This window comes from Ceratina calcarata, unplaced genomic scaffold (genome assembly GCF_001652005.2).
Source record: "Ceratina calcarata isolate Rehan_Ccalc_2016 unplaced genomic scaffold, ASM165200v1 scaffold54, whole genome shotgun sequence".
NCBI lineage: Eukaryota > Metazoa > Arthropoda > Insecta > Hymenoptera > Apidae > Ceratina > Ceratina calcarata.
In genome coordinates, this window is record NW_017176565.1 from 678,125 (window position 1) to 689,239 (window position 11,115).

The 11,115-nt window shown below is 39.5% G+C and overlaps 4 protein-coding genes and 1 long non-coding RNA gene across 7 annotated transcripts in view; 3 read left to right on the forward strand and 2 right to left on the reverse strand.

Annotated features, from left to right (window-relative positions):
- Positions 1 to 4,416, forward strand: part of LOC108628797 (muscle-specific protein 20) — a 15,867-nt gene extending 11,451 nt beyond the window's left edge. The window contains exons 4-6 of the mRNA XM_018030968.2: positions 2,563 to 2,692; positions 3,889 to 4,009; positions 4,097 to 4,416. Of these exons, the coding sequence (XP_017886457.1) occupies positions 2,563 to 2,692; positions 3,889 to 4,009; positions 4,097 to 4,288 (443 nt within the window). The 3' untranslated portion in view covers positions 4,289 to 4,416. The remainder of the gene's footprint in view (positions 1 to 2,562; positions 2,693 to 3,888; positions 4,010 to 4,096) is intronic.
- LOC113464794 (uncharacterized) lies at positions 720 to 1,638 on the reverse strand. Its single transcript, XR_003389655.1, has 2 exons — positions 1,444 to 1,638; positions 720 to 1,140 (listed from the first exon to the last, which is right to left on the reverse strand). It is a non-coding gene; the product is annotated as an uncharacterized LOC113464794 (long non-coding RNA).
- A 473-nt stretch (positions 4,417 to 4,889) lies between the features above and the next one.
- Positions 4,890 to 5,844, forward strand: LOC108628817 (coiled-coil domain-containing protein 12). The gene is made up of 3 exons (XM_018031006.2): positions 4,890 to 5,304; positions 5,385 to 5,523; positions 5,594 to 5,844. Exons 1-3 carry the CDS (start codon positions 5,177 to 5,179, stop codon positions 5,783 to 5,785), a joined length of 459 nt encoding a protein of 152 aa, XP_017886495.1. The 5' UTR covers positions 4,890 to 5,176; the 3' UTR covers positions 5,786 to 5,844.
- The window catches only part of dmpd (F-box protein dampened), a 24,200-nt gene continuing 18,878 nt past the window's right edge, over positions 5,794 to 11,115 (forward strand). For 2 of the 3 annotated variants that reach the window (XM_026816717.1, XM_026816718.1), the window contains exon 1: positions 5,795 to 5,873. In XM_026816717.1, the coding sequence (XP_026672518.1) occupies positions 5,871 to 5,873 (3 nt within the window). In that variant the 5' untranslated portion in view covers positions 5,795 to 5,870. Of the gene's footprint in view, positions 5,874 to 11,115 lie in introns of all 3 variants that reach the window. The other variant, XM_018030998.2, reaches the window with a different exon arrangement.
- The window catches only part of LOC108628816 (carbonic anhydrase 2), an 11,961-nt gene continuing 7,092 nt past the window's right edge, over positions 6,247 to 11,115 (reverse strand). Inside the window, exons 2-7 of the mRNA XM_018031005.2 lie at positions 9,800 to 9,838; positions 9,371 to 9,523; positions 8,099 to 8,343; positions 7,136 to 7,372; positions 6,656 to 6,941; positions 6,247 to 6,566 (exon numbers count right to left, since the gene is read on the reverse strand). Of these exons, the coding sequence (XP_017886494.1) occupies positions 6,520 to 6,566; positions 6,656 to 6,941; positions 7,136 to 7,372; positions 8,099 to 8,343; positions 9,371 to 9,523; positions 9,800 to 9,838 (1,007 nt within the window). The 3' untranslated portion in view covers positions 6,247 to 6,519. The remainder of the gene's footprint in view (positions 6,567 to 6,655; positions 6,942 to 7,135; positions 7,373 to 8,098; positions 8,344 to 9,370; positions 9,524 to 9,799; positions 9,839 to 11,115) is intronic.

Below are 11,115 nucleotides of genomic sequence, written 5' to 3' on the forward strand. Positions count from 1 at the left end.
CTAAAATTCTGTAAACGCAACACGCAACGGTATAGGTACGATCCAATGAAATTATCATTAAAAAACATATTATTGACGAATATTGGTAAGTGGAGCATGTTTAAAGTGGTTTTATCGATTTCCCATCAAATTGTAGAGACATGACGACTGTGACGTGTCAACGTAACAGGATAGTATCCTGGATAGCAATAGTTTCCGAACCACCAATACATATTACATATTGCGATTCGATATTTTTTCAACGCACAGCGTATCGGGATAGGAACGAAGACGGCGATAAGACACGCGGCGTCTGAAAAATATCAGGCCAGCATCACTTGGCCGGGTTCGATCGAGCGGGAAAGAAACCGGGCGAGAAATCGTGAGGAGACGGGGTCTACGCCTCTATCTGGAAGACGTTCTATCGATTTTCTGTCATCTTCTTGCGTTTACGACATCTCATCGCGTTTCGATGCTACCAGGAACATATCAGCATGTCACGCTTGTTTACTCGGATCCGCGCCCGTTCATCCGCAGTCGGATGCTGCGGCTGTTGCCTGGATATTGTGGAAAAGCAACTGGTTCGCTCGAATCATTTAACTCGTGCAATTGTGTCCTGTACTAAAACCTTATTAAAGCCCTAACGTTTACCAAACGCATAATAGCTAGACTGATAATCTGTCGTTCAGTTGCCAAAGATAAAAATATGTGTATCGATGCATTAACAAAGATACTAATAATAAGTATGGTTTCTTGTTTAATAATAGCATTGAAGATCAGATGAATAATTCATAATTACATTAAGATTCGTACTAGTATTCTTCGTATATTTCTTTCTCCTTTAGTGCTACTTGTGAGAGTGTTGCAGATTTCTTATGATTGAATAGGAAATTGATCGTCGATAGTTATATCGTTGTTTAAATGATACAAATCGAGGTTTAATTGAATAGTATTGACTAAGCCTGATCGGCTGTCGAATGGTCGTCAATCGAAAATTCAAGCAGACGACCAGTTTTGTATTAGGCGAACAGATTTCGGGGTGAGCATTTAATTCCGTCCTCTCCATCGTGAGACCACGTGACACGTCGTCCTTGCAGGATCAGGATAGTAGTTCTTCGAACAGTTAATACGATTCCGTTTCTCCGAAAATATTTTAAAAATCTGTTAACATTTACTTTAATAAAAACTGTATAACTACTGTATGATATTTGTAAGCATCTAATAAATACGAACGCTGTAGTATTCTACTGTAAATTACGAATATAAGATTAGTTTCAAGTTTATTGTCTCTTTGGTCCGTTCTCGGACGATGTATTAGCACTTAGAATTTAATTCCACACAGAAAACTTAGTAGGGGAGCTTGAAGCTTAGTATGTTTTCTTAGTAACTCCATAACTTTCATATTCATAGATGCTGCATACATTATTCGCATGCACTCTGAATATAATCGACGGAGTATTATACCTAATAGGTCATCCATAAAAGTGAGATCTACGCGTATGGCACTTACGATTCTCTACTACTACATTTTTCATTTAATATAAATTACACGTACGCCTGTCTGAATGTTATTAATTAACTGTATGCAGTGCAAAGTTCTAAGTCGTATCGTTCTCGTTATCTACGATGTCACAATTTGCGTACACACGCGCACGGAGCGAAACCGACGGCCAACTGTTGCGCCGGCAACCTCGACCGCAGTGCTTCCTCCGGAGTCGATACAATTGATGAACCCGGCTGCCAGGCCAGAAGGTGTGGCAGCCGCGTGTGTCGATAGATTCGATACATCGAAACGTCACGCGGGTAGTGGGACTTGACATAAACGATACACAGCTTGACATCGATACCAGGGGTAAGCTCCTGGCAGATGCTGACCTCCTGGCAGTTCGAGATGCAGCGTGTCTTTCGAATGGCGACGAGACCGCTTCCGTCGCGCGAGTCCCGACGCGACGGCAAGACAATGATGGCGGTGATTCGAGATACACGGCCGTAGCGTGTCCGTAGAGCAAAAAGAGCGACGCGATGGAAAGACGGAGTCGGTCTTTTCTGATCCTTCTGGCGGCTGGCAAAAAATACCATGCCCCCTTGGCACGCCTCTTGGGATAATGGGACGTCATAAACGAGCGTTGGTGCACCCGCGGCAACCTCTGTTATTATTTCACGGCAATTTCTCGCCACCGTCGATGTCAGGAACGAGTGGGGGATCGGATAAAAAAAGAGAAATGGGTTTTACGGTTCGTTCGAGCCCCAATAATCGTTCACGGCCGCCGACAACGAAAAATCGATCGCTCGCGTCAAGTGCGCATGTCGTCCGCTCTCCCTCGGAACTTTTGTAACCCGCTCTTGCAGCGGAAGCGAGATTTATTTTTCTGTTACCCTGTTGCCACTGTGGTTACCGGCATTCTTTTCATTCCCCGCTTTTCGACGGTTCTTCACGTTCCTCTCCACAGAGCTGGAAGGAACCTCCGTCACCATGGAACTGAATGTCTTAATAGTATTCCATGTATCAGTATTATTGACTGATAGACTAGCATGAAAAGAATAAAAACTTAGTCATGATTCTCTCTTGTTACGAATTTCTAGGTGTGAGCTATGAGGATGCTTTGCGGGATGGTGTACTGCTTTGTAAACTCATGAACAAATTGCAACCGGGTATCGTCCCGAAGATCAATACTTCCGGCGGTGATTATAAAATGATGGACAATCTCAATCAGTATGTATCGCAGTTTGCAACAGTTAAAACGATAGCTTTATGTTAACACGCACGTGATACGCAGAGGAACGATAAACTAATCAACGGTTATCCGAGAACGAAGCCTCGCTGAATTTTTACAGTTATATAATCATCGAGCTTCTTGTCGTATCATGCTTTCCTAGTGTGCAGTCGAGTTTACGCAACTGACAGTGCTTCGCTTTACGTCTCTCGACTCTCGACTCCACCAATGCAATCGATCTTTAGTCGAGAGCGTTCGCGTGGGTCGAGAGATCAAACGATATGCGATTATTGACCTCGGATCGAGAGTCGCCGGTGCAACTGCCGCGAATATTCGCTCGCGTTACGGGCGTTGCGCTTTCAGTCTTACATGCGAAACGCATTTTTCTTTTTATCATTGAATGATTACTTTGTCAAATGAAGCATGATAAACATTATAGAAAATGTTTTCTTGTCCTTCGTATCAGGAGTAAACGCAGACAAAGTATCTAGAGACCGCGCATCGCGGACAGCTAAAATGCATAAAGCGGTGATTCCGTGTAATATTGCAACCGACGCATTGTGCGAAGTGCAGCGTCTGTGTGACACCAGCTGCGTTGACCGCAGTGTCCCGTGCGCATGTCGGCAATTGGCGCGATTTCAATGTTTAAGAGCGCTTTCCTGAGTAGTGGGGTGAACGATGCGCAGCGCGGCCACTCCGCATTACTCCCTTTTCATGCGGCGAACATAACTGATCCGGAGGCTGATGATCTTAACGACGCATGCTTCTCTCTTTCCTGGATTCCTGATAACCAGAGAGCTCATTAACACTGGCCTGCCTCACGTTTCTTGCATCGCGAAAGCTTGGCTCGTTGCACGTAGGCGACAAAATGGCGACCTGATGAATGTATTTACGACACTCTGGGAAATAAAAAATATCGACCGTCTTCTCCTACTACCCTTCGCTAATAACTTCGTAATCCTGCCTTTTTTTCTATTATGGATGATCGTCCTTATTGTCCAGCGCATTAAGTGCGCTTGTTCACAGATTAAGGAGATCTCGATGATTATCGCGAACGTTTAGTCAATTACGCATGACCTGGTACTTATGTGCTCACATATCTTTGTATCCTGCTACCCTGTTAATTACAGACACCAGGCGCGTTAATTCTGTGCCCGACAGCGTTTAATCGTGATGATTGCATTATTTTATTCAGATTCCAGAAAGCGTGCGTGAAATATGGAGTACCGGATGTAGATCTGTTCCAAGCGGTCGACCTTATGGAGAGGAAGAACATCGCGCAAGTGACTAACACCATTTTCGCCATCGGTCGCACGGTAATAATTCTCAATAATTCAACTGATTACAATATTCTTCAGTGAATAGTTTGGTGATTGCGGAAGAAACGATGTTGAAATTCGCAGACGTACAGACACCCGGAATGGCGTGGACCGTGGCTAGGTCCGAGACCAGCGGAAGAGAACAAACGAAACTTCACGGAGGAGCAATTAAGAGCTGGCGAGAGTGTGATCGGTCTTCAAGCTGGCACTAACAAGGGTGCGACTCAAGCTGGCCAGAATTTCGGTGCAACGAGAAAAATTCTCCTTGGGAAATAATGGCTATCGTTTTTATGTATTCTTAAGATTTGTTAATAGTTCAAAATTAATTTTAGACCGAACTCACTCCTCAAGGTTTTAACAAGCGAATTGTAATTAAACCTATTAATAAACAATTACACTTGAGATTTCCTTATTTCTCTTCCTGTATCCTGTTGTATATAATACGTATGAACGTCGAGGGAGACGCAGTAGTCGTGAAGGCGAACACATTTTTACGTCTGTAGGACCCTGGCGGGTTGTGAAATAATTTAACAAATTATTACGTGCACAGATATTATTTCTCTCGAGCGACTCTCGTGCTAACGCCTCGAGACTGAGTACTCGACTGTTCTTTGTGAGCACTTCACGAGGCGCTCGTCCAGACTTCGTTCGTCTAAACATCCTGCCTCCTTATCTCGCGTTTTGTCCATCGACACCGTGATCTGGGAGGGACGTGGTGCCAGATATTCACTGCCACACGTCAGTTCTGGTATATACTGATACTGGCGTACGTAGTACGTACGCAGGTGGAGAAGTACGTAAATACATGATGACGAGCCTCGTACGTGACAGTGACGATGAATAGGCGTGACGTGTACGTACACGCATTACACGCATTCCTCAAGCAGTTTCTACACCGCGAGGCTCCCCAATCATTAGGCGAACATCTTATGCTAGAGGCTGGAGCTAGACTGCCAGATCCCGCCACCTCCTCAACTGTTTTCTGTTCACGTGTTCACGTTTTAAATTTTTCTGTATGAAAACATCGACGAATTATTTTGTCGGTACGCCGCATTTTACCCAAGAGCTCAAATCCACTTTGCATATCGCTGATTTATAGAGATTCGTACTTGCAATTAGTTTCATTACTTCGTTGGTTCATCAGTGGTTTATTTCAAAACAAACATGACTGATGACAAGATTGGTTCTTTGGAAGAACAAGCTCTAAAACGAAAAGAACGTTTGCACGCGTTGAAAAAGAAGACTGAAGATAATAAGGAGAACAAAGACGATGGCGATGGTAAATTACCAAAGTAAGTTTTCAAATCTAACCTCAACTAACCTCTAAAAGTCACTCTTCCCTACTTATATGTTCGCTTTTTAATTGTGACAGGCCAAAGTTTCGAAGTTACAAACCGCAGGATGACAGTCTGAAGAATGACGTGTTAGATGATGCCAAGCCGGGGAACGTGGAGGAGGAAGTGAAGGATCAATTAAGTGCAGCAAATACAAAAGTTGTCATCGAAGAACTCGTACGTAATCATTCATGGAAAGTTAAAGTATTTTTTCTCTTTTGGTATTTATTCATTGAAAATTCTTCAGGATATTAGCAACCTGGCTCCTAGAAAGCCTGATTGGGATTTGAAACGAGACGTGACTAAGAAGTTGGAGAAATTGGAGAGAAGGACACAGAAGGCTATAGCAGAACTTATAATGGATCGTCTGAAGCAAGGGCATGATTTGGCTGCTGTGGTTAACATGGCAACCAAAGATCAGACAGACTCACCTACCTGATATTAATTATATTATTTTTATATATTTTTTCACCTATTAAAGTCTGATTCATCTGTAAATATGAAGAGAAGAATAACAAACAACAATGGTAAGAATTATATATATTTATTATCTAAATCACAACTTATTTTAATATAATATATTTCATGTTTATGAGAAAACAATGTCATTAAACCGCGGATTTTTTATGCAAGGTACAATTTAAAAAATGAAATCTAGATACAAATTTCTTTTAAAAATAATAACATCCATTTTACTTTTGATATTCCCCATACGCTTCGATGTTATATGCATTCGTTTATATTTTCTGTAGATGCCATTTTTTATAAAAGCGTAAAATCCACAGTCTTCCTATCGTCTATAAAGTATACTGAACGAAGTTTAGAATCATGGCAGCAGTAAGAATTGTCAGATATTCCTTTTCCTATTTCTACTGCTTAATTGATTGTGTTACAATAAAATAAAGGGTAGAGTAACATGGTCTATGTCTATGTGTTGTCAGTCGATATAAGAATAACTTTTTTAAGTATAATATGTTCTATATACAATACTTAAGGTATTTTTATGATCAAATATCTATCAGTTCACACATGATTAAAAATTTTCCTCAGATAAAATCTTCGAGCATAGATACGTCTGTTTGTTTTGTAATAAAACGTATGATATAAATACTTAAGATTGATTACTTTGGATTATATTAATGATGAAGGTGCTTGACTAGAGCTTCCAATGCATTACTGGTATGGTAACAGAAAAATGATTCCAAGTATTACTGCAAACGCTGTAACAGGAAATAATTGAATTCGTCAAATATTCACACGATAAATACTGAAAATCTATTATTATTAAATATGTAAAAACAATACGAACGTGACACGGTCCACATGCTGTCTTGCCCAGATTTTTTATTATCTTGCTTATCCATTTTGTCCGGTTTCGATGTTGCGTTAGGTTGCATACTGTGTTCTCCGTTGATCGGACTAGTTGGTTTCAAATTCTTGGTAGAATCTTCTTTAGTGGTGCTCTTCGGAGTTGTGGTAGCTTCATCCATCTTCTTGTTACGATAAACTATTCTGCCGTCTAACGGTTGTACCGGGCGGAAGTTATGCGTTATATTCGTGCCATCGTTGGACTGAATCCTTCGGAATGCAGCTAGCTGAAAATGCGTTATGTAAACGTAGACAATTATGATAGTTAGTTGAATTACGCGGACATCCGAGTCGAAAATGGGTATTTTTAACTGAGATCAATTTAAAAATACGTTTCACCGTTGCCATTCGGAATTATCATTCGTTAAAGATGTTTTACGTCAAATTCGACGTGATCGTGTGATCGTGAGTTTAGGAATACCTGCTCGTGGGAGATATTTTGAGGCTGCACGAAATCGATCCACTGAACGATCTCTGAGCAAGGGGGTGTAGTCAGTGATCCTTTATAAGTAAAATAGTCTTCCGGTGTCGAAGACTGGGGCAGAATCAGTTTGCTTAAAATTTGCTGATCATCGATTGATACGTTGCTGTTGACCGGTTGTATGTCTGACATGTGCGTCACAATCGCATCAAAATCCGCATTGGGCGTATCCGTGGCCTATAACATAAATGCGTACCTCTTAACACAATTATTCAAGCGTGAGATAAAAAACGTGTATCGAGATATAAGAATAACGCGAAGTTTAGATAGTTCGTGCAGATCAAATGCATTTCTTTGTTAAAGGAACAATTCCCTCTTATAATTGTTGATTTATCTTCGTTTGATCGCGTTCGAATTCCATTCAGGTTTTCCGGAATAATTTAAAATAGATCGGGAACGTGCGCGAAGAGCATGTATGCGCAGATAGTTAGCGCCGTACGTGCGATTTACATAACTGATTTTACGTATTACACTCGTCGACATGTAATAGAAGAATGTAAACTTTCGATCTCACGATCTTACCAAGGATCGTTTGAGATCATTAATCAGGTTTATTCAAGCAATATTCATAGTTAGTTCAATTAAGGCTTGATCGTATTCCATTTTCCTCTGAATTTTCAATACTACGTTTTCAAAAACTATCGTTTTCACTCGTCAGTAGTATTAATTTGTACAATATTCAGAAAGTTTGCAAACAGTAATTACTAGATTGCGAATGTCATGTAATAAGGAAATTGAACACTTAAAAATGATAAATGATGCTTGCAACGTATAAAACTAATTTAGAACGTCAAGAGTTAAGTACTTATTTCATTATTTAAATGATAGAAGAAATACTTATCTAAAACATATTTTTCAAACTGATGCTTTTGCATAAAGTGATTATAAATATTGAACGTTTACCTGATACAAGTATCCGAGTACAGTCAAGCCGTCGTCATGTTTCATCGCCTCGTCCGCCGTGCCGTAACTCTTCCTCCAAAAAACCGCATGCAACTCCATAGAGTACGAATGATTGTTTATTAGATCCTCGGATCCCAGGTCATCGCTCTGACCCCAGTGAAAGTGTATTTGTTGTAATACGTGGGTACCGTTCAGAGGCCCTCCCGATATCTCAGGAAAATGAGATTCCAAATTCTCGATCTTCACTAGAACGACGAATATCCGACGGTTCAATAGCTACCTCGGCTATCCAAGAATTCTAAGTTCGGATCATAGTTAAAAAGATAAACTGTCGACGCGTTCACTTTGTGAAGGCTAGTTTTCCAATTTCCATGAGGATTCCTTGGATGTTTTATTTTAATTGCAAACGTCTATGACGTGTAGTAATCAACGTTGATTTACAACAATTCAAGGATAACAATTACGTTTGAAGAATTTTATGGAACAATTATAATGATTGATATCAGTACTCAATAGAGGGTAATCGGACTTTGAATATTTTTAGTTTCCTGGAAAGAACTATTTTAAATATTCTATTGCGCGTTTCCGAGACTCGCACGGCATTGTTAATTATTTATTTAAGTCGACAACTTCTTAGTCATAATTAAGAATGATACGAATTAATATGAGAAAAACGAACTAATCGAATTTATAGTCTACGTATAAGGAATTATTGATTGTTGAACTTTTGCTAAGTATAGACTATGATGCTGCAATACAGCAAATTGCATATTTATGCACTTATATGGATGATGTATACTTGTTCATACGATCCGATCGCTATCTATCTGTTCTAAATACATTGTTTTAAAAAGTAGCTCGCTTCTATCATGTTTCACGTCATACTTTCGTTACACGTGTGTCAAAACCTGTTACTAGTACCGGTATCTTTTTTTGGCGCAATTTCCTTTCCCCGAGACATTCGTTATTCTCTTTTTTACTATAAAAACAAAGCTTGTCTGTTGATTACATCGCTCTATCATTAATGAGTTTTCATCAGAACAGAATTTTTTGTTCCGAATACCGAACCGTTTCTTTGCTGGGCTTCGATAAATCGTGTGCGAACAACAAGTAAAGGTCTCGTATTAAATTCTAAATAAATGGTCTTCGCCATTCTCAAGCAACCTCGCATATCTATTTATTCCAAGTTTTGCTCGAATAGCCAACAAATCAGACGGTAGTTCTAGTGCTACGTGCACATGTCAATAAGTCGACCTTGTTGCTTCTTCGTACCTGTATGCCCATTGTTCAGCATGCGTGCCTTATGGGAAGCCGAGACACCGTAAAATTGCAGCGGTGGAAAACTGTGATACGTAACATCCTTCTCTTCTATGTCTATGGGCGACTGGAATTTCCCTTGACATTGGTCTCCCCAATTGTCCGGGCCTAAAAACGACCCAAAAATATGTCAAAGCTATTCAGGAGTACACTTTAGTCAGAGGCACCTAAAACTAGTTTTTCATAGCACAGGGCTTAAAGCATAGCATAGCAAGCTTGAAGGCTGATCAACAGCAAGCCGAAGTTGGCTTGAATTCTGCTAAAATTATAATGTTTGATAAATTAATGACGTTAAACTAAAACAGTGACTGACGTTCACAGGCTTAATATGAATTTTAGATGTTCATAGGTTTAAATAATGTTCTGTTTTATAATTTGACTTACCATTATCGCCATCGTATCCAAAATCGCCGACGACCAATCCTGAAATAAACAAGAAACAGAAGTTCATATTACATATTGCCGCACATTATATAAATGTGCATTCTATCAGATCGTGCTTTCAATTAATCGCTCGTAATTATCCAGCAATTATAAGAATCTCATTATCTCGGCGCAACCTGCATTGCTACACGTTCGTGGAAAGCACAATTCTATGTAAACAAAATTCTTAGGCATCATCGTGCCGGTACTTTGATATTTATATGGATCGAATCGAAACGCGTCGATTCCTAGAGCATGTTTAAATCCCAGCAATGTAATAAAACTTCCATGTCAAATACGATTTCATACAAATAAAATAACGAAAATCAGGTTGACATTACATTACATATTTTATTTTAATCAATCCGAGGATATTTTAATGAAAAATCTAGTGAATGAACTTCGGATTGAGATTGCAGTCAAATTGCACGTTGGTAAAGTCTTGTTTCAATTGAATCTGATAGAAGGGTCTGAAATGAGTTAGGCAGATCAGTCGTGATTCAACTCGGCGGTAGTACAGTGAAAGTCGATTCACGGAAGATTTATAAGTCGGCTCGGTTATTGCATTCGACTCGTCACAGATGAATTATTCTAGACCAGAGCTCTTATTAGGGTATTCGGTTCCCACGTCGTTCACCAGCTAATATAAATCCGTGCATATCGATTCGAATTCGATTGCAGGGATTAAACTTGACATCAAATGTATTTTAAATGATATATGCTCAGTCGACGTGCTGTTGAATAATAAAATGTAATTTTGTGCAACAAGGACATTGTATTTTTATCTGTCCAGCACGTACGTACTGATCCTGCGATTAAGTCTTATTTTTTTTCGAGCGAGGAGTGAACATTCTCGTAATTAGAGTCGCTCTTAAATAACGGAACGAAGCAAGCATTAGGCGAAAGTGAAATTAAGAGAGTCGAAGATTTTTTGCAGTGGAATTCACCGATCCGTTGAAAAAGGAATGTGAATATTTGAGTGAAATAAATGTAAATCGTTCGGTAAAGTGAAAATATATACATGAACATTAATGTTATCGACATAGAATAGACTTCTACGTAATAAATTTCTCTTTAGTTACTGTTAGGACACTTAAGGATGTATTGGTTATACAGTCAATCCCAAAAGTTTATGCACTTTAGAAACGCATTTTTTAAAAAGAAATCAGACGTCGGAAGAACATTGCTAATAATAAACAACAAAAAAAAATTTTTTATTTTTCCGAGATTTTTCCAAGGGGTACCCCTTCAATTTCTTCCAAATTTTCATTTTTGGC

Coding starts and splice junctions, on each gene's coding strand:
- LOC108628817 (XM_018031006.2), top strand. CDS start 5,177: ATGACTGATGACAAGATTGGTTCTTTGGAAGAACAAGCTCTAAAACGA. Junction 5,305..5,384: donor GGCGATGGTAAATTACCAAA/GTAAGTTTTCAA, acceptor TAATTGTGACAG/GCCAAAGTTTCGAAGTTACA. Junction 5,524..5,593: donor AAGTTGTCATCGAAGAACTC/GTACGTAATCAT, acceptor AAAATTCTTCAG/GATATTAGCAACCTGGCTCC.